The sequence below is a fragment of the Ranitomeya variabilis genome, chromosome 1, assembly GCF_051348905.1.
Source record: "Ranitomeya variabilis isolate aRanVar5 chromosome 1, aRanVar5.hap1, whole genome shotgun sequence".
NCBI classification, from domain to species: domain Eukaryota; kingdom Metazoa; phylum Chordata; class Amphibia; order Anura; family Dendrobatidae; genus Ranitomeya; species Ranitomeya variabilis.
In genome coordinates, this window is record NC_135232.1 from 596,784,556 (window position 1) to 596,810,732 (window position 26,177).

The following is a 26,177-nucleotide window of genomic DNA, read 5'->3' on the forward strand; positions in this document are numbered from 1 at the left end:
CCCAGCGCCAGCCGGAGAACTAACTAACCCTAATAGAGGAAAAAACAGACCTGGCTTACCTCTAGGGAAATTCCCCCAAAAAGGAGACAGAAGCCCCCCACATATATTGACGGTGAGTTCAGAGGAAAAGACATACGCAGTATGAAGGTAGGTTCAGCAAAGCGAGGTCCGCTTACTAGATAGTAAGAAGATACAATAGGGAACTTCACGGTCAGCTGAAAACCCTATTAAAATACCATCCAGAAATTACTTTAAGACTCATGTGTCAACTCATGACACCGGAGTGGTAATTTCGGCCCACAAGAGCTTCCAGCTACAGAAACATAACATAACTGTGAACTGGAACAAAAATGCAAACAAACTTAGGACTAAGAGTCCAACTTAGCTGATAGTAGTCTAGAAGTAGGAACATGCAACAGAAAGGCTCTGGTTACATTGATGGCCGGCACTAGAATAACTGAGCAGCAAGGCTAAATAGGATACTCCCACATCCTGATGGAAACAGGTGAACAGAGAAAGTGAAGCACACAAGTCCAGTACCACCAGCGACCACCGGGGGAGCCCAAAAACCAAATTCACAACAGGTCTCCCATTCTTCTCCAGCCGCAGCGGAGACGTTGGTCCCAGGGTCTGCTCAGGCAGATACTCTGCGTCTGGCTACTGCTGTTTTTCCAGGCTCTGCCATTGTAGCTAGTACTGGTCAGCGGCGAGGACTTGCTGCTGGGTGGGATTTCCTTAAATGCCTTGCAACTATCACATCATATGATATAACATAGCCTGTATAAAAGCATAGGCAGTGAATGCAGCAGACTAGTTGAGGGGAATCTAGATAGTGAGAGAATGTCACAGGTCACAGCTTAAACATAACAAAGGTATGAGGCAGACATAAGAAACTGAAGCTAGACTGTCAAGAGCACAGATTGGCAACCCATTGATCATGATCGACCAATTGATAGAAGGTGTGTGCTGTGTAGAACTAGACTTCTTTACTTGAGTTATCCTAAGGATGTGGTTTAATTTAAATCTGTGAGGAAGCTCAGGAGTCATTAAAGGGCTGGCCTGGATGGAGAAGTTGAGTTAGTCACTGGATGTAATTGCAAAAAGTATCCTTGCTGTAGTGTCAGGATGATTTTCTTTCTATTGTACAGATTTTTATTTCTGCCTGAGAAGATTTGAGCATGAATTTGACAGTGACTTTCATAGTGGGAAAGGAGGAGTCAGAGCTATTAACATTTCTATCTATGGTCATAAATGGGTAGTATATGCCTATATAATAGCACGTAACATCCAGTGTGTACCAGACCTCTGTGCTAAGCAGCAGATATGGCTGTAGTCTATCTTCTGTTTATTCAAGGTAAGAAATGTAATGTTCTCATTTTATCATTATTTATTATAGATGCTAAATCCTGGAAAACATGAAGTTATAGAATGACTTTTTTTTGGTATTTTAAAAATAATGCTATTGTTTCAATTGTTGATTACATCAGATTTGGGGAAAATTTGCCCCTTCATCCAGAAGAGCATTTGTGAGATCAGGCTCTGACATTGGAGAGCACTAGCTTCGTAATCTCATTTCATGTTCATCCTACAGGTGTTGAGGTCCAGGCTGTATGTGGCCGGTTATATTCTTCCACCCAAAACTCCCCCACCAAGCTTTTATGGACCTAGTATAATGGGCACAGTCATATGGAACAAAAAGAGTGTTCCACAAGTTGTTTTCACAAAGCAGCAAGCAAACAATTGTCAAAAATGTCTGGTATAATGAAGTATTAAGATTTTTATTAACTTGAAAGTAGGTGGCAAGACCAATCTTTGCATGTCATTTAATGTCTGGTAGTATCTACTCTTACAGGGATCACGGGTCAAATGGTTTTGAATCAGCCACAGAACATTGCATTATTGGATGTTAATGGTATGGCTGTCATTACTTGTGTGTCCAACGAAGACTTAGACACCATAACTAAAATGTCCTGGTATTACAGAAAATGGAGAAGCAGTGAAGCCCTGGTCCGTGTGAAGTCATGTTCAACTGATAATGATACACACAAATATGTCTGTAAACAAGAGAAATACACAGCCAGCCTGGAGATATATCATGCACAAACCAATGACAGTGGAGTCTATTACTGTGTGTATTGTTATTCTGCTGGTTTAGAGAAATTTGGTAATGGAACAAATCTGATTGTTGGAGGTAAGATGACTACTTGGGCTTATAGTCTGGTCAAAATATAGGAATGGATTAATTTATATACATGGAAGGTTTTTGTATAAATATGTGGTCCTTAACCCTTTAAGAACAAAGTACTGTAATTGTTTTCCTTTAATTTGTTTCTTTTTTACGTTGTAATGGCCCAAACTTTTCTATTTTCCCATCAACATAACCAAGTAAATGCTTGCCTTTTTCTGGATGACTTAAATGTTTATGCAGCGTTATTACATTTACTGAATAATGTTTTAGCAAAACAGAAAAAATAGGATGGAATTACTTTAAAAACAAATCCATTTTGCCCTTGTTTTTTGAGGGTGTTATTTTATTTTTTTTTTACAAAATTCACTGTGCAAAGTTAAATACATTTTAGCTGTATTATGAAGATCAATACAATTAGGAGGAAAACAAATTTCTATAGTTGTATTTTTATTTTTTGGTTGAGTTATGTGTCAGCTTTTTTTTTTTTTTTTTAGATTCTGAAAGCTGTAGCTTTTAATGGAACCATTTTGGCAGTATTTCATTTGACTTTCTGATTTCTTTTTATTTAGTTTCTTAGTAGGCAAAAAATCTGCGATTTTTATATTTCTTTGTGGTGTTCACTTAGCAGGATAAATATTATCTTATGTTGGTAGTTTGGAATATAATAAAATAAAATGTTTTGCTTTTTGTAACTTTTTTATTTACATAATAAGAAAAGGGGATGTGAATATTTTTATATTTCTATGTTTTAATTTTTTTAGAAAACACCCAAAATGTAAAAGATTTTTCAGAATAAATGGAGACATATATGCTAAGGGGTTAATAAAGTGAGACCCTACACAAATGTGTACCTAATCTAGCAATATATCCATATACAATAAAACAAATATTTGTCACATATAGAAACAACACAATTTTCTTAGTAAACACAGTTCTTTTTGATAATTTTACGCATAATCATATTTACTAGTTTTCTCCTTTTACTTGTTCTTCTATTTCTTCTCTTCTTAATTACTTTCCTTTGAGTTTTCTTGATCTCAATTTTCTTCTTATCCTTATGTTTTTTTACCCTTTCTACATCAACATCTAAATGCATAATTTGACAAAAAATATTAGGAGTCTATAGGAAAAAGATTGTTATTATGGAAGTATAAATCATATAAATGTAAAGTCTATTCAATGCTGCCCATATTTCACATTTGCAGACAGGTCCACCTTCAGAACATCTGTTCATATTCTCGGTCATCTCCACCCATGGAATCATCTTATGTCTTTACATTTGGCTTGTGTAGTACTTTCGGCTCATAATACAGTTCACGTATACTGGAACATATCAGGAATTTATCACAAGGGTCGGATAATCTCACGAGAAAAACCAGATGGAACATGGACCATAATGAACTTAATCTCCCTTCCCAAGGACAACTGGAAACATGGGGAAAAAATAACTTGTGAAGTTTGGTTCAATACCTCTTCTTTCAGTATCCAAAGGAGTGTTCCAGATAAATGTAAGATCGAATCCAAGAAAATTTAAGTCATGGAATCAAATCACTGAATATGCTAAGATTTTAGAATTCAAGTCCTCCCATAGTATGATTAGAATATGTTTATTTCTAATTACTAGTAATAATGGGACCTTCATAATTGCCAACTTTAACCAAGGTCCATCCACCAAACCATGAATTAGCAAGATCATAGACTGATAAATAAAGTTTGTACCGTGTAACTATTAAATGATGAGATATGGACATTTTAGTGGTGAAAGTTTCTGGTTTATACATTATATTAATTTACAAGTCAATGTTAGAAATATTATATTATTCCAGTCAAAATTTGGATGGCTCTGATCATGTTTGCACTTTACTAATCTACTTTTTTTCTTAATGCAGTTTGTCTGTGTAAGGATGATTTTGCACATCCAAGATTCACAGTCTGAGTATAAGTAACAAAATCTAGACTAGCTATGTGTTTCCTAATTTAAACTCAACAGCGTCATACTGTATATGCTGTAGAGACTGTTCAGGTCAGGAGACCTCCAGCTTGTCCACACATCGAACTTAGATTGTGAATGTTGGACATCTGAAACCAGTTGAAGCTGTTGAAATCATCCCTTTTGTGAGCTCTGAATAGAAAGTTGATGAAATTAGGACCATATTAGAATGTTGGTTTTATTGGCTCAACTTTATGAGGATAATGTTAGGTAAAATCTACAAAGAAAAATGGTAATTATATTTCAAAAATGAATTTTCATCTTCAAATTCTCATGTTTTTGACATTTTACAGATGAGCTCAGTGAAAGTGTTACCTCGAAATGCCAAAGTTTCCTGATACCAGTAGTGACTGCTGGGATTTTATTGGTAATGACTTTGCTTCTTCATCTTAGTAGAACTCTGAAGCTAACAGGTAACACATGATTGAATGAGGGATAATAGGACACCTGATCTTCTACAACAGGTGTCTTCTACTGTCTGTCAGTGATATCCTTTTTTCTAAAAATTGCCTTCCCCAGAATTTGTGAATATTAAGCCTTGAACATATATACAAATGTGCCAACTGATAGACCCCTTAGAGTATAGTTCACAACTAAATGTAACCCCATTTGCAAATTGTCTTCATTCATTATTTTTTTTTATATTGTAGAAAATAAAACTCCCAAGAAACCTGCAACTGAGGTAAATATCATATATTAAGTAAAATAGAAGAGCAGACTAAAACTGTTGCCTTCACGGAGCCTGCATTTAGTCTTGGACCATCTCTAATCTTTGCCAACCACATACTAATAAACTGATTTTTCATCAGAGGCAAGGACCAAAAAATGAAAGCATTTTGGGTTCTTCTACTAGAATAACAGCATTCCGTATTTAGAGGAGCTGTCAACATAACCACATCGCGGAAGGACTGTCCATTCATTAGCCAATTGCTCAATATGTGATCATAAAAAAAATTCTTTATAGAGATGAGGAAATTAATTTGATCAAAGTCAGTATGAAAGCAAAAAAGCAGTATACATTTTTTCGTGAATCTGGACAGTGAGAGGATTTCACAACTCACAGCTTTGCCATAGATATAGGGAGAGAAAGCCATAAAGTACTGAATAGACATTACAGATAGTGTGTGACAGTACAGCAGTGAAGAAGATTAGTGTGTGAGGAGGAGAGAATTATACAGTTGTAATTGATAAGTAGAGAGATAAAGGAGAGTCATTGTGTTTGTGAGGCATGAACAAAGAGGGACACATAGTTGGCAACCGCTGTTTGCTTGAACTTTGTGATTATAGTGCTGCTTCAATTCGATAACACATACACATTGTTTTCAGAGCAATTAATGGCTTTCAAATATTTTTAATTTGTGGCAAATCGATTAGCTGCAACTCAAATTACTTAGCAAAATTATGCAAAGTCATTTACTTTGAGCATCAAGAAGTTCACTCATCACCAGTGGCGTATCTGGAGCTTGATGTGCCCCCATGCAAAATTTGGACTGGGTCACGTGCAATCCTGAGATATATATATATATATATATATATATATATATATATATACAGTACAGACGAAAAGTTTGGACACACCTTCTCATTTAAAGATTTTTCTGTATTTTCATGACTATGAAAATTGTACATTCACACTGAAGGCATCAAAACTATGAATTAACACATGTGGAATTATATACTTAACAAAAAAGTGTGAAACAACTAAAATTATGTCTTATATTCTAGGTTCTTCAAAGTAGCTATATATATATATATATATATATATATATATATATATATATATATATATATATATATATAATGTCCTCCTTCCTGGTATACACAGTGGGTATGGAAATTATTCAGAACCGTTAAAAATTTTCACTGTTTGTTTCAGTGCAGCCATTTGGTAAATTCAGAAAAGTTCATTTTTTTCTCATTAATGTACACTCTGCAGCACATCTTGACTGAAAAAAAAACAAATGTAGAAATTTTTGCAAATGTATTAAAAAAGAAAAACTGAAATATCACATGGTCATAAGTAGGGTTGAGCGACTTTCATTTTTTTAAGATCGAGTCGGGTTTTGTGAAACCCGACTTTGTCCAGAGTCGAGTCGAGTGCAGTCGGCCGATTATCGCTAAAAGTCGGGGATCGACTGAAACACGAAACCCAATGCAAGTCAATGGGGAAGCATAGTCGGCAGTGAGTGGAGGCCAGGAAAACACCTACAGTGCCCATTTTAATGCCAAAAACATCCATTCTTGTTTCTGAAGCTTGTCAATCTTAATTAACTTTATAATAATAGTTGGGCATAGGAAATTGGGGGTCATTTTGCAAAAGTTGTGGGGGGTAGGGCTGGTTTAAGCCTTTAGTGGGCTCAGGAAACGTGAACTACGTCACGGCGGTGGAGCAGGGAGAGGTAAGTATTTCAACGTTGCAAGTGCTGTGATCCTGAGCAAGCAGGGGGGGCCCACTCGTTCGCATTGGCACTGGCACAGGGCCCCTCAAAGTACGGTGGTGTGTTTGCATGGCGGGGGCGCCTCCCACCAGCAGCGACACTTTTGCATACTCTGAGGGGCCCTGTGCCAGTGACGTCGCCAACGAGTATGCCCCCCCCACCTGATGAAGGAACCTGCACTTTCATCTGCACCTTCCTCTTTGTCCCTGTGTAAGGTGGTATAACATGCGGGAAGGGGAACCTTACTTTCAGCAGGGTCAGATTCTGGCTGTGTAGAGTGCAAGGGGAATGTAGTGGTCTAGGTCAATGTACCAGCAGACTCATCTAGCAGTGGTTGGGCAATGGGCAGGATGAGGAGGAAACAGATATAGGGCCAAAGAATAAAGTAGGCTAATTGCAGTTCAAAATTGGTAACAGGACTAAACAGGCGGCATTGCTTTATTCAGTGCAGTAGCAAACCCAAGAGCAGCAGACAGTGTTTCAAGGGCCCAACCACACTAGTAGGCCAAATGCAGTTTAATATCTGATACTATAGGCCGAAAGCCAGAAGGTAGAAGCTCAGCTGTATTCAGTTGAGGGCAACACCAGGGAGGGGCAGACACCGTTAGTAGGCCGTAACCAAAGTTGAAGGCCAAATGCAGTTTAATATCTGATACTATAGGCCGAAAGCCAGAAGGTTGAAGCTCAGCTGTATTCAGTTGAGGGCAACACCAGGGAGGGGCAGACACCGTTAGTAGGCCGTAACCAAAGTTGAAGGCCAAATGCAGTTTAATATCTGATACTATAGGCCGAAAGCCAGAAGGTAGAAGCTCAGCTGTATTCAGTTGAGGGCAACACCAGGGAGGGGCAGACACCGTTAGTAGGCCATAAACACCAATTTTTTTTAAAAAAAACAGCACTTAATGAGAGCCAGAAGGTAAAAGCTCAGCTTTATTCAGTTGAGGACAAACACCAGGGAGCAGCAAACAGAGGTATTAGGCCCCATCCAGCAATAAAAAAAAAAAAAAAAAAAAGCTTAATAAGAGCCAGAAGGTAGAAGCTCAGCTTTATTCAGTTGAGGACAACACCAGGGAGGGGCAGACACCGTTAGTAGGCCCTAACCACCAATTTTTAAAAACACAGCACTTAATGAGAGCCAGAAGGTTGAAGCTCAGCTGTATTCAGTTGAGGACAAACACCAGGCAGGGGCAGACACCATTAGTAGGCCGTAACCAAAGTTGAAGGCCAAATGCAGTTTAATATCTGATACTATAGGCCGAAAGCCAGAAGGTTGAAGCTCAGCTGTATTCAGTTGAGGGCAACACCAGGGAGGGGCAGACACCGTTAGTAGGCCATAACCAAAGTTGAAGGCCAAATGCAGTTTAATATCTGATACTATAGGCCAAAAGCCAGAAGGTAGAAGCTCAGCTGTATTCAGTTGAGGGCAACACCAGGGAGGGGCAGACACCGTTAGTAGGCCCTAACCACCGATTTTTAAAAACACAGCACTTAATGAGAGCCAGAAGGTTGAAGCTCAGCTGTATTCAGTTGAGGACAAACACCAGGGAGGGGCAGACACCGTTAGTAGGCCCTAAACACCATTTTTTTAATTTAAAAACAGCACTTAATGAGAGCCAGAAGGTAGAAGCTCAGCTGTATTCAGTTGAGGGCAACACCAGGGAGGAGCAGACACCGTTAGTAGGCCGTAACCAAAGTTGAAGGGCAAATGCAGTTTAATATCTGATACTATAGGCCGAAAGCCAGAAGGTAGAAGCTCAGCTGTATTCAGTTGAGGGCAACACCAGGGAGGGGCAGACACCGTTAGTAGGCCCTAACCACCAATTTTTAAAAACACAGCACTTAATGAGAGCCAGAAGGTTGAAGCTCAGCTGTATTCAGTTGAGGACAAACACCAGGCAGGGGCAGACACCGTTAGTAGGCCATAAACACCATATTTTTATTTAAAAACAGCACTTAATGAGAGCCAGAAGGTAGAAGGTAAGATTTAGACAGTGGAGGACAATTTGAATTAGGGACTGCAGACAGACTTAGTAGGCTGTCCCCTGTGGACCATGCATCCACCACATTAACCCATTGCGCCGTAATGGACACGTAACCTTCCGTGGCCATGCCTACAGGTCCATGTGTCTGTTGTCAGGTGTACCTTTGGACTCACAGATTGACAGAGTGCATGGACAATGCGGTCTTTTACATGCTGGTGGAGGGGTGGGATGGCTTTTCTCGCAAAAGAATTGTCAACTGGGTAGCTCATAGCGTGGTACAGCATAGTCCTTCATGGCTTTATTAATATTAAATAAAATAAAAAAATAGGCTCTATGCACTGTAAAATAGGTTCAAGGGGTAAACGGGCAGCATTGTTGTGGTCAGTGGAGGAGGATTTCAAGGAGGCACCGCAGACAGGCTTACTAGGCCTAAAATACCTAAAAATAGGCTCAAGGCAGTTTAAAATAGGTTACATGGATACACAGGCAGCTTTGTGGTCAGCGGAGGAGGAGTATTGCAAGTAGGGGCCGCAGACAGGCTATCAAAGGCCTAAAATAACAAACAATAGGCTCATGGCAGTTTTACATCGGTTACATGGATACACAGGCAGGCAGCATTGTGGTCAGTGGAGGAGTAATGCAAGTAGGGGCCGCAGACAGGCTATCAAAGGCCTAAAATAACAAACAATAGGCTCATGGCAGTTTTACATCGGTTACATGGATACACAGGCAGGCAGCATTGTGGTCAGTGGAGGAGTAATGCAAGTAGGGACCGCAGACAGGCTATCAAAGGCCTAAAATAACAAACAATAGGCTCATGGCAGTTTTACATCGGTTACAAGGATACACAGGCAGGCAGCATTGTGGTCAGTGGAGGAGTATTGCAAGGAGTGTCTGACCCAGTACTCCCAAAATATAAATAGATGTTAATGTCTCGCAAAACAAATAAAAAAAAATAAAAAGGGTGGCATACTTAGGTACAGGGGTGGGCTCATCTGCTGAGTTTCTGACATAGTAATTTGGCAGTAAATATTTAATGGTGCCAATATAGGACACTGACCCAGACTACTTTAAGTAGCATCATAGATGTCTACAAATTGGTATTGTCGGTGCCAGACATTGAATGATGTCAGCGAATAGACTAAACATTGGTGGAGCTGTGCGAGATAATTTTGCACGTGGTAGAGCACAGTTTGAGCTGGGGGGAACTCTCTTGCGGCCGGCGGTACCGCCCCAGGGCCCCTCATGTTACAACGGTGTGTCTGACGTTGGGTGCGCACCACCACCGCCAGAGACACTACATTGTACTATGAGGGACCCAGTGGCAGTGCCGTCGACCAAAAGCGGGCACACCCACCTCTTCAGACAAACAGCACTGTAACGGGTGCTTGAGCCAAGTGGCGAGACCACGGCCCCGTGGGGGGAGTTTTCACATTGCGGGAGGTGTAAACCTGTCGTATGCTGGACAAACAGCTGCTGCAAATTAACAGATTGGAACACTCAGTAAGACCAGTCCACAAGCAAGCACTTTTTATAGGAAAGCTAGGTGTCAGCCGGGAAAGGTGGGGCAAAATAATTTGAAATCCAGGAGTGGTTCATTTTAATGAAGGTGAGATCATCCACATTTTGGGTAGCCAGACGATTCCTTTTTTCGGTTAATATTGAACCAGCAGCACTGAGTACTCTTTCTGATAGCACACTAGCTGCTGGGCAAGCAAGCTCCTGCAATGCATATTCTGCCAATTCAGGCCAGGTGTCTAATGTGGATGCCCAGTAATCAAATGGGAATGACGCTTGAGGGAGAACATCGATAAGGGCTGAAAAATAGTTCGTAACCATACTGGACAAATGTTGTCTCCTGTCACTTTGAATGGATGCTGCAGTACCTGTCCTGTCTGCGGTCATTGCGAAATCACTCCACAACCTGGTCAGAAAACCCCTCTGTCCAACGCCACTTCTGATCTGTGCACCTCGAACACCTCTGCCATGTAGCCCCCTGCAGCTTGTGTGAGACTGAGAACCATCACCGGCGCTGTGTGCTGGGAATGCCTGAATCAAACGGTCTACAAGAGTAGCTTGTTTGGTTGCTAATATTTGTTCGAGGTTCTCATGTGGCATAATATTTTGCAATTTGCCTGTATAGCGAGGGTCAAGGATGCAGGCCAACCAGTAATCATCATCGCTCATCATTTTAATAATGCGTGTGTCCCTTTTGAGGATACGTAAGGCATAATCCGCCATGTGGGCCAAAGTTCCAGTTGTCAAATCTGCGGTTGTGCTGGTTGGAGGGGCAGTTACAGGCAAATCTACGTCACTTGTCTCCCTTAAAAAAACAGAACCCGGCCTTGCAACGCCACTAATTTCTGTTGGCCCAGGAGAAGCTTCCTCATTCAAAAAGTACTCATCCCCATCATCCTCCTCGTCCTCCTCCACCTCTTCGCCTGCTACCGCGTCCTCAACACGGCCCTGACCAGACAATGGCTGACTGTCATCAAGGCTTTCCTCTTCCTCGGCTGCAGACGCCTGCTCCTTTATGTGCATCAAACTTTGCATCAGCAGACGCATTAGGGGGATGCTCATGCTTATTATGGCGTTGTCTGCACTAACCAGACGTGTGCATTCCTCAAAACACTGAAGGACTTGACACAGGTCTTGTAGCTTCGACCACTGCACACCTGACAACTCCATGTCTGCCATCCAACTGCCTGCCCGTGTATGTGTATCCTCCCACAAAAACATAACAGCACGCCTCTGTTCGCACAGTCTCTGAAGCATGTGCAGTGTGGAGTTCCACCTTGTTGCAATGTTGATGATTAGGCGATGCTGGGGAAGGTTCAAAGACCGCTGATAGTTCTGCATACGGCTGGAGTGTACGGGCGAACGGCGGATATGCGAGCAAAGTCTGCGCACTTTGAGGAGCAGGTCGGGTAACCCCGGGTAACTTTTCAGGAAGCACTGCACCACCAGGTTTAAGGTGTGAGCCAGGCAAGGAATGTGTTTCAGTTGGGAAAGGGCTATGGCAGCCATGAAATTCCTTCCGTTATCACTCACAACCTTGTCTGCCTCAAGATGTACAGTGCCCAGCCATGACTGAGTTTCATTCTGCAAGAACTCGGACAGAACTTCCGCGGTGTGTCTGTTGTCGCCCAAACACTTCATTGCCAATACAGCCTGCTGACGCTTGCCACTAGCTGTCCCATAATGGCACACCTGGTGTGCAACAGTGGCAGCTGCGGATGGAGTGGATGTGCGAATGCGGTGTGTGGACGAGCTCTCGGTTCTGCATGAGGAGGAGGAAGAGGAGGAGAGGGGGCGAACGCCTACAGCCAACTCTTTCCTTGACCGTGGGCTAGGCAAAACTGTCCCAATATTGCTGTCCCCTGTGGACCCTGCATCCACCACATTCACCCAGTGTGCCGTGATGGACAAGTAACGTCCCTGGCCATGCCTACTGGTCCATGCATCTGTTGTCAGGTGCACCTTTGCAGTCACAGACTGCCTGAGTGCATGGACGATGCGGTCTTTAACATGCTGTTGGAGTGCTGGGATGGCTTTTCTAGAAAAGAAGTGCCGACTGGGTAGCTCGTAGCATGGTACAGCGTAGTCCATCAGCGCTTTGAAAGCTTCGCTTTCAACTAACCGGTAGGGCATCATCTCTAATGAGATTAGTCTAGCAATGTGTGCGTTCAAACCCTGTGTACGCGGATGCGAGGATGAGTACTTCCTTTTCCTAACAAGAGTCTCATGTAGGGTGAGTTGGACTGGAGAGCTGGAGATCGTGGAACTAGCGGTGGTGCCGGTGGACATGGGTGAGTGAGAGAGGGTTGGAGATGGTATTCTTGCCGGTGCCCTACATGCAGTGTTTCCTACTGCAAACCTGGCGATTCCCTGACTTCTTTGGCCTGGCGACGAAAGCTGCACAGATACTGCAGGTGGTGCGGGAAATGGTGGGTTTACAGTGAGGGAAGGGATGTAGCGTTGCTGACTAGCTTCATTGGCCGAGGGTGCTGCAACCTTTAGGGACGTTTGGTAGTTAGTCCAGGTTTGCAAATGCATGGTGGATAAATGTCTATGCATGCAACTTGTATTTAGACTTTTAAGATTCTGACCTCTGCTTAAGGTAGTTGAACATTTTTGACAGATGACTTTGCGCTGATCAATTGGATGTTGTTTAAAAAAATGCCAGACTGCACTCTATCTACTATAGGATACCTTTTCAGGCATTGCAGACTGAGCTTCTTTAACCGGATGGCCACGCTGTCCTCCAACTGGTTTTGGTTTTGCCACGCGTTTTTGGCCAGATACGGGCCCGGCAGATGGAACCTGTTGTGATGTTGATGCCTGCTGCGGCTCCTCCTCCTCCGCTTCTGAACTACTGCCACCTGCACCCTGTTCCCCCAATGGCTGCCAATCGGGGTCAACAACTGGGTCATCTATGACCTCCTCTTCTATGTCGTGTGCAACTTCGTCTGTGTAACCGTGTAAGCCGGTGGTATAGCATTCGTGACGGGGCACCGTAGTCTCCGCTGGGTTTGATTCTGCCTCAGTACACTGCGAGGGCAATGTTCTGGTCTGAGTCAAAGGAACAGCATAGTAATCTGGCTGTGGCTGTGCATCTGTGCACTCCATGTCCGATTCAACTTCTAATGGGCATGGCCTGTTAACTGTTTCACTGTCTAACCCAGGAACGGTATGTGTAAAGAGCTCCATGGATTAACCTGTTGTGTCGACTAACGCATCCTTCACTGTTGTTCTGGGTGAAGGACACAAGGAAGCGACTTGTTCCTGACCGGGAGCATCCACTGATGATGCACTGCTCTGACATTTTGCACTTTCCGAGGAGGAGGCGAAAGAGCTAGAGGCAGAGTGAGCAATGAAAGCCAATACTTATTCCTCTTGCTCCGGCTTCAAAAGTGGTTTTCCTACTCCCAGAAAAGAGAGCGTTCGAGGCCTTGTGTAGGCAGACGACGTTTTTGGCTCAACAACTCGAGACTTCGGTGCTGTACTGCTTTTACCACGACCACCTGATGCTCCACCACCACCACTACCATCATTACCAGCTGACAATGACCGCCCATGGCCACGACCTCTTCCACTAGACTTCCTCATTGTTTGCAAAACGTAACTAAAGTAACGCTATTTGTTACTGTAAAACAACTTATAACTTGAACTCAAACTTCTGTAGGATTTATATATACCTTCATAGGTGCCTGACTGTTGTGAACTATACTTCTTGGCTCCCTCTTGTGGTCACTAGTGGTTTGGCACTTGGATTGTCTTGATCCAGGTTGGTACTCACCTGGTTCGTTAGGCCTGGGGTGTTGCTATTTAAACTTCCTGGATTCTCAGTCCAGTGCCTGGCATCGTTGTAATCAGTTCATTTCTGTTTGCTCCTGTCTTCAGGTCCTGGTTCCTTGCAAGATAAGCTAAGTCCTGCTTTCTTATTTTTGTTTATTTGCATTGTTCTTATTTTTGTCCAGCTTGTACAAAATGTGATTCCTGATTTCGCTGGAAGCTCTAGGGGGCTGATATTCTCCCCCCTCACCGTTAGTCGGTTCGGGGGTTCTTGGATATTCAGCGTGGATATTTTGTAGGGTTTTTTGCTGACCGTATAAGTCATCTTACTATCTTCTGCTATTAGTCAGTGGGCCTCTCTTTGCTAAAATCTAGTTCATTCTTACGTTTGTCTTTTCTTCTTACCTCACCGTTATTATTTGTTGGGGGCTTGTACTATAACTTTGGGGTCTTTCTTCTTGAGGCAAGAGAGGTCTTATTTTCCCTGATAGGGTTAGTTAGTTCTCCGGCTGGCGCGAGACGTCTAGGATCAACGTAGGTACGTTCCCCGGCTACTGTTAGTTGGTTGTGCTAGGATCAGATATACGGTCAGCCCAGTTACCACTTCCCTATGAGCTGGTATTTATGTTTGCAGACTTTGCTGAAATCTCTGAGTTCCTCTGCCATTGGGATCATAACAGTATGCCAGGCCAAGTGAATTGTTAATGCATTGCAGAAGCGGGATTAAAAGAAAAGAAGTTCTGAGGTTTTTTTTTTTTTTTTTCTTCCTTCCCCTTTTTCTCTGAGTGGCTTGAAGCTTTGCTGCAGGCATGAATGTTCAGACCTTGATTACTAGTGTGGATCAGCTTGCTGCACGAGTGCAGGGCATTCAGGATTTTGTTGTTAGCAGTCCTATGTCAGAGCCTAAGATACCTATTCCTGAGCTGTTCTCTGGAGATCGATTTAAATTCAGGAATTTTAGGAATAATTGTAAATTGTTTCTATCTTTGAAACCTCGTTCGTCTGGAGATTCAGCTCAGCAAGTTAAAATTGTTATCTCCTTCTTGCGTGGCAACCCTCAGGATTGGGCATTCTCGTTGGCGCCAGGAGATCCAGCATTGGCAAATATTGATGCGTTTTTTCTGGCGCTCGGATTGCTTTATGAGGAGCCTAATCTTGAAATTCAGGCAGAAAAGGCTTTACTGGCTATCTCTCAGGGCCAAGATGAAGCTGAAGTGTATTGCCAAAAATTTCGGAAATGGTCCGTGCTTACTCAATGGAATGAGTGTGCTCTGGCCGCAAATTTCAGAAATGGCCTTTCTGAAGCTATTAAGAATGTGATGGTGGGTTTCTCCATTCCTACAAGTCTGAATGATTCTATGGCGCTGGCTATTCAGATTGATCGGCGTTTGCGGGAGCGCAAATCCGCTAATCCTTTGGCGGTGTTGTCTGAACAGACACCTGTCTCAATGCAATGTGATAGAATCCTGACTAGAACCGAATGACAAAATCATAGACGTCAGAATGGGCTGTGTTTTTACTGTGGTGATTCTACACATGTTATATCAGCATGCTATAAACGCCTAACTAAGGTTGTCAGTCCTGTCACCATTGGTAATTTGCAGCCTAAATTTATTTTGTCTGTGACCTTAAGTTGCTCATTGTCTTCCTACCCTGTTATGGCGTTTGTGGATTCAGGTGCTGCCCTGAGTCTTATGGACTTGTCGTTTGCGAAGCGCTGTGGTTTTGTCCTGGAGCCTTTAAAAATTCCTATTCCTCTTAGAGGAATTGATGCTACGCCACTGGCGGAAAATAAACCGCAGTATTGGACACAAGTGACCATGTGCATGACTCCTGAACATCGGGAGGTGATTCGTTTTCTTGTTCTGCATAAAATGAATGATTTGGTCGTTTTGGCCATGGTTACAGACCCATAATCCAGTTTTGGATTGGAAGGCTATGTCTGTGTCGAGTTGGGGTTGTCAGGGAATTCATTGCGATTCTCCGCCGGTGTCTATTGCTTCTTCTACTCCTTCAGAAGTTCCTGAGTATTTGTGTGACTATCAGGATGTATTCAGTGAGTCCAGGTCCAGTGCTCTTCCTCCTCATAGGGACTGTGACTGCGCTATAGATTTGATTCCTGGCAGTAAATTTCCTAAGGGACGATTATTTAATTTGTCTGTACCCGAGCATGCCGCGATGCGTTCTTATGTCAAGGAGTCTTTGGAGAAGGGGCATATTCGTCCATCCTCTTCCCCTCTTGGTGCGGGATTCTTTTTTGTGGCCAAGAAAGACGGGTCTTTGAGACCTTGTATAGACTATCGGCTTCTGAATAAAATCACTGTTAAGTTTCAGTATCCTTTGCCACTATTGTCAGACTTGTTTGCTCGGATTAAGGGTGCCAAGTGGTTCACCAAGATAGATCTTCGTGGTGCGTACAACCTTGTGCGCATTAGGCAGGGAGATGAATGGAAAACTGCATTTAATACGCCCGAAGGTCATTTTGAGTACTTGGTGATGCCCTTTGGGCTCTCTAATGCTCCTTCAGTGTTTCAGTCCTTTATGCATGATATCTTCCGGAAGTATCTAGATAAATTTATGATTGTTTATCTGGATGATATTCTGTTTTTTTCTGATGATTGGGATTCTCATGTAAAGCAGGTCAGGATGGTGTTTCAGGTTTTGCGTGATAATGCTTTGTTTGTGAAGGGCTCAAAGTGTCTCTTTGGAGTGCAGAAGGTTTCCTTTTTGGGTTTTATTTTCTCCCCTTCTGCTGTGGAGATGGACCCAGTCAAGGTCCGAGCTATTCATGATTGGACTCAACCTACGTCTGTTAAGAGTCTTCAGAAGTTCTTGGGGTTTGCTAATTTCTACCGTCGTTTTATCGCTAACTTTTCTAGCGTTGTTAAACCTTTGACAGATATGACCAAGAAAGGTTCTGATGTGGCTAATTGGGCTCCTGCAGCCGTGGAGGCCTTCCAGGAGCTGAAGCGCCGGTTTACTTCGGCGCCTGTTTTGTGCCAGCCTGATGTCGCACTTCCCTTTCAGGTTGAAGTGGATGCTTCTGAGATCGGTGCTGGGGCTGTTTTGTCGCAGAGAGGCTCTGGTTGCTCTGTGATGAGACCATGTGCTTTTTTCTCTAGGAAGTTTTCGCCTGCTGAGCGGAACTATGATGTTGGTAATCGGGAGTTGTTGGCCATGAAGTGGGCATTTGAGAAGTGGCGTCATTGGCTCGAGGGTGCTAAGCATCGTGTGGTGGTCTTGACTGATCACAAAAATCTGATGTATCTCGAGTCTGCTAAGCGCCTGAATCCTAGACAGGCTCGTTGGTCATTGTTTTTCTCTCGTTTTGACTTTGTGGTCTCGTACCTGCCTGGTTCGAAGAATGTTAAGGCTGATGCTCTTTCTAGGAGCTTTGTGCCTGACTCTCCTGGAGTCTCGGAGCCAGCTGGTATTCTTAAAGAGGGAGTAATCGTGTCGGCCATATCTCCTGATTTGCGACGTGTGTTGCAGAGATTTCAGGCTGCTAGACCTGACTCTTGTCCACCCGACAGACTGTTTGTTCCTGATAAGTGGACCAGCAGAGTTATTTCCGAGGTTCATTCCTCGGTGTTGGCAGGGCATCCGGGAATTTTTGGTACCCGAGATTTGGTGGCTAGGTCCTTTTGGTGGCCTTCCTTGTCACGGGATGTGCGGTCATTTGTGCAGTCCTGTGGGACTTGTGCTCGGGCTAAGCCTTGTTGTTCTCGTGCTAGCGGGTTGCTTTTGCCCTTGCCCGTCCCGAAGAGGCCTTGGACACACATTTCCATGGATTTCATTTCTGATCTTCCGGTGTCTCAAGGAATGTCTGTCATATGGATGGTGTGTGATCGTTTTTCCAAGATGGTCCATTTGGTGCCCTTGCCTAAGTTGCCTTCCTCTTCCGATCTGGTTCCTTTGTTTTTTCAGAATGTGGTTCGTTTACACGGCATTCCTGAGAATATCGTGTCCGACAGAGGATCCCAGTTTGTGTCCAGATTCTGGCGATCTTTTTGTGCTAAAATGGGCATTGATTTGTCGTTTTCATCTGCCTTTCATCCTCAGACTAATGGCCAAACGGAGCGAACTAATCAGACACTGGAGGCTTATTTGAGATGTTTTGTTTCTGCAGACCAGGATGATTGGGTGACCTTCTTGCCATTGGCTGAGTTTGCCCTTAATAATCGGGCTAGTTCCGCTACTTTGGTTTCGCCATTCTTCTGCAACTCTGGTTTTCATCCTCGTTTCTCCTCGGGTCATGTTGAGTCTTCTGACTGTCCTGGGGTGGATTCCGTGGTGGATAGGTTGCAGCGGATTTGGAATCATGTGGTGGACAACTTGAAGTTGTCACAGGAGAAGACTCAGCGTTTTGCCAATCGCCGCCGCAGTGTGGGTCCCCGACTTCGTGTTGGGGAATTGGTTTGGTTGTTTTCTCGGTATGTCCCTCTGAAGGTTTCCTCTCCTAAGTTTAAGCCTCGTTTTATTGGTCCTTATAAAATTTTGGAAGTTCTTAACCCGGTTTCTTTTCGTTTGGATCTTCCGGTGTCGTTTGCCATTCACAACGTGTTCCATAGGTCTTTGTTGCGGCGGTACGTTGTGCCTGTGGTTCCTGCTGTTGAGCCTCCTGCTCCGGTGTTGGTTGAGGGCGAGTTGGAGTACGTGGTGGAGAAGATCTTGGATTCTCGTCTCTCTAGACGGAGGCTTCAGTATTTGGTCAAATGGAAGGGCTATGGTCAGGAGGATAATTCCTGGGTGGTCGCCTCTGATGTTCATGCGGCCGATTTGGTTCGTGCCTTCCACGCTGCTCATCCTGATCGCCCTGGTGGTCTTGGTGAGGGTTCGGTGACCCCTCCTTAAAGGGGGGGTACTGTTGTGAACTATACTTCTTGGCTCCCTCTTGTGGTCACTAGTGGTTTGGCACTTGGATTGTCTTTTCCCAGGTTGGTACTCACCTGGTTCGTTAGGCCTGGGGTGTTGCTATTTAAACTTCCTGGATTCTCAGTCCAGTGCCTGGCATCGTTGTAATCAGTTCATTTCTGTTTGCTCCTGTCTTCAGGTCCTGGTTCCTTGCAAGATAAGCTAAGTCCTGCTTTCTTATTTTTGTTTATTTGCATTGTTCTTATTTTTGTCCAGCTTGTACAAAATGTGATTCCTGATTTCGCTGGAAGCTCTAGGGGGCTGATATTCTCCCCCCTCACCGTTAGTCGGTTCGGGGGTTCTTGGATATTCAGCGTGGATATTTTGTAGGGTTTTTTGCTGACCGTATAAGTCATCTTACTATCTTCTGCTATTAGTCAGTGGGCCTCTCTTTGCTAAAATCTAGTTCATTCTTACGTTTATCTTTTCTTCTTACTTCACCGTTATTATTTGTTGGGGGCTTGTACTATAACTTTGGGGTCTTTCTTCTTGAGGCAAGAGAGGTCTTATTTTCCCTGATAGGGTTAGTTAGTTCTCCAGCTGGCGCGAGACGTCTAGGATCAACGTAGGTACGTTCCCCGGCTACTGTTAGTTGGTTGTGCTAGGATCAGATATACGGTCAGCCCAGTTACCACTTTCCTATGAGCTGGTATTTATGTTTGCAGACTTTGCTGAAATCTCTGAGATCCTCTGCCATTGGGATCATAACACCTGACACTGAAAGGAAAATCAGGCCCAATGTTACACAATGACCGTCCACGGCCACGACCTCTTCCACCAGACTTCCTCATTGTTTGCAAAACGTAACGGTATTTGTTACTGTAAAACAACTTATAAGGTGAACTCTAACTTCTGTAGGATTTATATACACCTTCATAGGTGGCTGACACTGAAAGGAAAACCAGGCCCAATGTTACACACTAGGTTTTCTGTGCCCCAATAATTTGAGACAGATGGCACACACAGGAGCAGCACTCAAGCAGACTTGCCAATATTTATCTCCCACTAACTATTTTTTTTTGAAAAGGGAGAATTTACCCAAAAAAACCAAAAAGGCCCAGTATTACACACTGCTTTTCGGTGGCACACAATGAGAGACAGATGCCACACACAGGACTGGCACGGAGGCAGACTTGCCAATATTTATCTCCCACTAACTATTTTGTTTTTAAAGGGAGAATTTACCCAAAAAAAACAAAAAGGCCCAGTATTACACACTGCTTTTCGGTGGGACACAATGAGAGACAGATGCCACACACAGGACTGGCACGGAGGCAAACTTGCCAATATTTATCTCCCACTAACTATTTTTTTTTTAAAAGGGAGAATTTACCCAAAAAAAACAAAAAGGCCCAGTATTACACACTGCTTTTTGGTGGGACACAATGGGAGACAGATGCCACACACAGGACTGGCACGGAGGCAAACTTGCCAATATTTATCTCCCACTAACTATTTTTTTTTGAAAAGGGAGAATTTACCCAAAAAAAACAAAAAGGCCCAGTATTACACACTGCTTTTTGGTGGCACACAATGAGAGACCGATGCCACACACAGGACTGGCACGGAGGCAGACTTGCCAATATTTATCTCCCACTAACTATTTTTTTTTGAAAAGGGAGAATTTACCCAAGAAAAACAAAAAGGCCCAGTATTACACACTGCTTTTCGGTGGCACACAATGAGAGACAGATGCCACACACAGGACTGGCACGGAGGCAGACTTGCCAATATTTATCTCCCACTAATTTTTTTTTTTTTTGAAAAGGGAGAATTTAGCCAAAAAAAAATAAAATGGCCAAGTATCACACAGTGGTTTTTTCAGTGCCACACAATGAGAGAGAGATGCCACCCACATCAATGGCACAGAGGCAGACTTGCCAATATTTATCTCCCACTAATTTTTATTTTTTTTTAAAAGGGAGAATTTAGCCAAAAAAAAAAAAAAATGGCCAAGTATCACACAGTGGTTTTTTCGGTGCCACACAATGAGAGAGAGATGCCACCCATAGCAATGGCACGGAGGCAGACTTGCCAATATTTATCTCCCACTAATTTTTATTTTTTTTGAAAAGGGAGAATTAAGCCAAAAAAAAAAAAATGGCCAAGTATCACACAGTGGTTTTTTCGGTGCCACACAATGAGAGAGAGATGCCACCCACAGGACTGGCACGGAGGCAGAGTTGCCAATATTTATCTCCCTGCAGTTATCTCAGAAAAGTATGGGAGGCAGCTAGAAAAAGGACTGCTGCACACAAAAGTGTGGACAAACACACAAGATAGCTGTGCAGAAAGGAAGGAAATACAGGATTTGTGCTTTGAAAAAAGCAGTTGGTTTGCACAGCGGCGTACACACACAGGCACAGCAACGCAGCTATCAGGGTCAGGGAGCCTTCTAAGGCAGCCCAATGAGTGACAGCGCTGAGGAAAAAAAAATGTAGCTTCCACTGTCCCTGCAAACAAAAGGTGGTGTTGGACAGTGGAAATCGCCACAGCACAAGCGGTTTGTAGCTTTATGTACCCTGCCTATCACTATCCCTGCTTCTGAAGAAGCGGCAGCAACCTCTCCCTACGCTCACATCAGCAGCAGTAAGATGGCGGTCGGCGGGAATGCCCCTTTATAGCCCCTGTGACGCGGCAGAAAGCAAGCCAATCACTGCAATGCCCTTCTCTAAGATGGTGGGGACTGAGATCTATGTCATCACGCTGCCCACACTCTGCGTCCACCTTCATTGGCTGAGAAATGGCGCTTTTAGCGTCATCGAAACGCGACTTTGGCGCGAAAGTCGCGTACCGCATGGCCGATGAAACGCTGGGATCGGCTCGGTTTCATGAGACGCCGACTTTGCCAAAAGTCGGCGACTTATGAAAATGAATGATCCGTTTCGCTCAACCCTAGTCATAAGTATTCAGACCCTTTGCTCAGTATTGAGTAGAAGAACCTTTTGAGCTAGTACAGCCATGAGTCTTCTTGGGAATGATGCAACAAGTTTTTCGCCCCTGGATTTGGGGATCCTCTGCCATTCTTCCTTACATATCCTCTCTAGTTCCGTCAGGTTGGATGGTGAAAATTGGTGGACAGCCATTTTCAGGTCTCTCCAGAGATGTTCAATTGGGTTTAGGTCAGGGCTCTGGCTGGGCCAGTCAAGAATGGTCACAGAGTTGTTCTGAAGCCACTCCTTTGTTATTTTAGCTGTGTGTTCTTAGGGTCATTGTCTTGTTGGAAGGTGAACCTTCGGCCAAGTCTGAGGTCCAGAGCACTCTGGAAGAGGTTTTCCTCCAGGATATCTCTGTACTTGGCTGCGTTCATCTTTCATTCAATGGCAACCAGTCGTCCTGTTCCAGCAGCTGAAAAACACCCCCATAGCATGATGCTGCCACTACCATGTTTCACTGTTGGAATTGTATTGGGCAGGTGATGATCAGTGTCTGGTTTTCTCCAAACATCCCAATTAGAATTATCACCAAAAAGGTCTATCTTCATCTCATCAGACCAGAAAACCTTATTTCTCATGGTCTGGGAGTCCTTCATGTGTTTTTTGAGCAAACTCTATGCAGGCTTTCATATGTCTTGCACTGAGGAGAGGCTTCTATCAGGCCACTCTGTCATAAAGGCCCAACTGGTGGTGGGCTGCAGTGATAGTTGACTTTGTGGAACTTTCTCCCATCTCCCTACTGCATCTCTAGAGCTCAGCCACAGTGATCTTGGGGTTGTCCTTTACATCTCTCACCAAGGCTCTTCTCCCACGATTGCTCAATTTGGCTGGACAGCCAGGTCTAAGAAGACTTCTGGTGGTCCCAAATATAGACAGATGTGTGCCTTTCCAAATAAGTCCTATCAGTTTAATTAAGCACAGCTGGACTCCAATGAAGGAGTAGAACCATCTCAAGGAGGATCATACGGAAATGGACAGCATGTGACTTAAATATGAGTGTCAGAGCAAAGGGTCTGAATACTTATGACAAAGTGATATTTCAGTTTTTCTTTTCTAATAACTATGCAAAAATCTGTACATTTCTGGGTTTTTTCAGTCAATATGGGGTGCAGAGTGTACATTAATGAGAAAAAAAATAACTTTTTTGAATTTACCAAATGGCTACAATGAAGCAAAGAGTGAAAAATTTAAAGGGGTCTGAATACTTTCCGTACCCACTGTATGTAACTCTTTCTGGTGTGTATATATACAGCTCTGGCAACAATTAAGAGACCACCACATAAAAACTCAGTCATGGGCAGTCCAATCTCCAGACCTGGACCCTATTGAAAACCTCAGGAATGTAATCAAGAAGATGATGGATAATCATAAGACATCAAACAAAGAATTACTTAAATGTTTGCGCCAGGAGCAGTGTGAAAGACTGGTGGAAAGCATGCCAAGACGCATGAAAGCTGTGATTAAAAATCATGGTTATTCCACAAAATATTGATTTCTGAACTCTTCCTGAGTTGAAACATTAGTATTGTTGTTTCTAAATGATTATGAACTTGTTTTCTTTGCATTATTTGAAGTCTGAAAGCACTGGCGTTTGTTTTTTTTTGCAATTTTGACGATTTCTCCTTTTCAGAAAAAAAATAAAAAATGTATTGCTTGGAAATTCGGAGACATGTTGTCAGTAGTTTATAGAATAAATGAAAAATTTACATTTAACTAAAAAAATATACCTAAAAAGAAAATAATCAGACAAACCGAACATTTTGCAGTGGTCTTTTAATTTTTGCCAGAGCTGTATGTATATACAGTATATACAGTGAAGGAAATAATTATTTGATCACTTGCTGATTTTGTAAGTTTGCCCACTAACAAAGACATGAAAAGTCAATAATTTTAAGGGTAGGTTAATTTAAACATTGAGAATATCAAAAATAAAATCCAGAAAATCACATTGTATAAATTATACAAATGTATTTGCAATTTGCAGTGAGAAATAAGTATTTGATCCCTTACCAACCATTAAGAGTTCTGGCTCCTACAGACCAGTTAGACGCTCCTAATCAGCTCGTTACCTGCATTAAAGACAGCTGTCTTGCATAGTCACCTTTATAAAAGACCCTTGTCCACAGACTCAATTAATTAGCCAGGTTCTAACCTCTACAACATGGTCAAGATCAAACAGCTTTATAAGGATGTAAGGGACAAGATCATAGACCTGCACAAAGCTGTAATGGGCTACAAAACGTAGGATGCTGGGTGAGAAGGAGACAACTGTTGGTGCAATAGTACGAAAACGGAAGAAATACAAAATGACTGTCAATTGACATCAATCTAGGGCACTATGCAAAATCTCACCTTGTGGGGTATCCTTGATCATGAGGAAGATGAGAGATCAGCCTAAAAGTACAAGGGGGAACTTGTTAATGATCTCAAGGCAGCTGGGACCACAGTCACCAAGAAAACCATTGGTAACACATTATGCGGCAAATGTTTAAAATCCTGCAGTGCCCACAAGGTGCCCCTGCTCAAAAAGGCACACGTGCAGGCCCATCTGAAGTTTGCCAATGAACATCTGAATGATTCTGTGAGTGATTGAGAGAAGGTGCTGTGGTCAGATGAGACACAAATTGAGCTCTTTCACATTAATTCAACTTGCCGTGTTTGGAGGAAGAGAAATGCTGACCCAAAGAACACCGTCCCCACTGACAAGCATGGAGGTGGAAACATTATGTTTTGGGGGTGTTTCTCTGCTAAGGGCACAGGACTACTTCACCGCATCAATGGGAGAATGGATGGAGCCATGTACCATAAAATCCTGAGTGACAACCTCCTTCCTTCTGCAGGACATTAAAAATGGGTCGTGACTGGGTATTCCAGCAAGACAATGGCCCAAAACATACAGCCAAGGCAATAAAGAAGTGGCTCAAAAAGAAGCCCATTTAGGTCATGGAGTGGCCTAGCCAGTCTCCCGACCTTAGTCCCATAGAAAACTTATGGAGGGAGTTGAAGCTCCTAGTTGCCAAGCGACCGCCTCAAAATCTTAATGATTTCGAGATGATCTGCAAAGAGGAGTGGACCAAAATTCCTCCTGACATATGCGCAAACCTAATCATCAACTACAGAAACTTTTGACTGCTGTACTTGCCAACAAGGGTTTTGCAACCAAGCATTAAGTCTTGTTTGCCAAAGGGATTAAATACTTATTTCTCACTGCAAAATGCAAATACATTTATATAATTTATACAATGTAATTTTCTGGATTTTATTTTTGAAATTCTATCTCTCAGTGTTAAAATTAACCTACCCTTAATATTATAGACTGTTCATGTCTTCATCAGTGGGAAAACTTACAAAATAAGCAAGGAATCAAATAATTATTTCCATCACTCCATGCCCTCCAACCTGGTATTTATGCCCCTCATCCTGGCCCCATTCTGGTATATGTCACTAATCTTGGGCTCCATCCTGATATATGCTGTATATCCCCCATCCTGGTATATATCCCTCATCCTGGTATATGTCCCCCATTCTGTTCTTTAATGTATAGAAATAAATAAACCATTATACTCACCTTCCCTGTTCTTTCCCGTCATGCTGTGTCCTCTTGTGAAGCCAACAGTTGCCTTCAGCATGCATCTGACAAGAGCTCATGATGTGACTGCCATGCACCCCCGATCACGAGCACGCCATCAGCTGCATGCCTCGGATTGGCCAGCAGCTTGTATTGCGCCTGAGGACGTACATTCAGCTAAAGTATTTGCTGGCGTCAGTGTGCCCTTCACCCACTTGGCCCTTTTACAGTGGCGACCACTGCGACCACAATCGTTATGCCCTTTCTCATCACTAATTCCTTTTAGTAAAACTGTTAATTACTGTATGCATCATAACTACTCCTATAAGTTCAGAAGCAGGAATTGTTTTACATTTTGGTTTTGAAGAATTAATATAAGGTTATTTTGTTTGTTTACGGTCTTCACATGATATAGATTTATATATACACAGTCAGTTGGGTGCATTAAAGCCAATAAATTTCTAAAGACAAAATGTATTCTTAACTGTACCATTGAGTTTTTGCTGCAAATGTATTGGTTCCAACAAAATTAACAATAAAACAATTTGGGTGTGAACAAAACTAAATATTTTGCAAAAGTTATAGTTGTGATTTTAAAGAGTTTAAACCTAGTTGTTTTCTCAGGACATGATAAGCATTTACATAAGACCAGAGTAAGTAGGGTGCACTAAAGCTAGCAACATATTATATTTTACTGAAAGAAATAAGACAAGATTGATAATCTATGTTTTTTCTTTTCTTTTCCAGAATGAAATAGTCTATTCTGAACTAAATATAAATCATCTTTCTGGACTCAAAAATTAACGTCAACAGTGAAATCCAAAGATGTTATCTGAATGAAAAGAACTGAATAATGTATTGTGATG

General features: G+C 42.9%; 1 protein-coding gene across 1 annotated transcript; it reads left to right on the forward strand.

Annotated features, from left to right (window-relative positions):
• The first annotated feature begins 1,322 nt into the window (after positions 1-1,322).
• On the forward strand, positions 1,323-26,177 carry LOC143808060 (uncharacterized). Its single transcript, XM_077290352.1, has 6 exons — positions 1,323-1,354; positions 1,853-2,191; positions 3,394-3,696; positions 4,472-4,591; positions 4,829-4,860; positions 26,059-26,177. Exons 1-6 carry the CDS (start codon positions 1,324-1,326, stop codon positions 26,113-26,115), a joined length of 882 nt encoding a protein of 293 aa, XP_077146467.1. The 5' UTR covers position 1,323; the 3' UTR covers positions 26,116-26,177.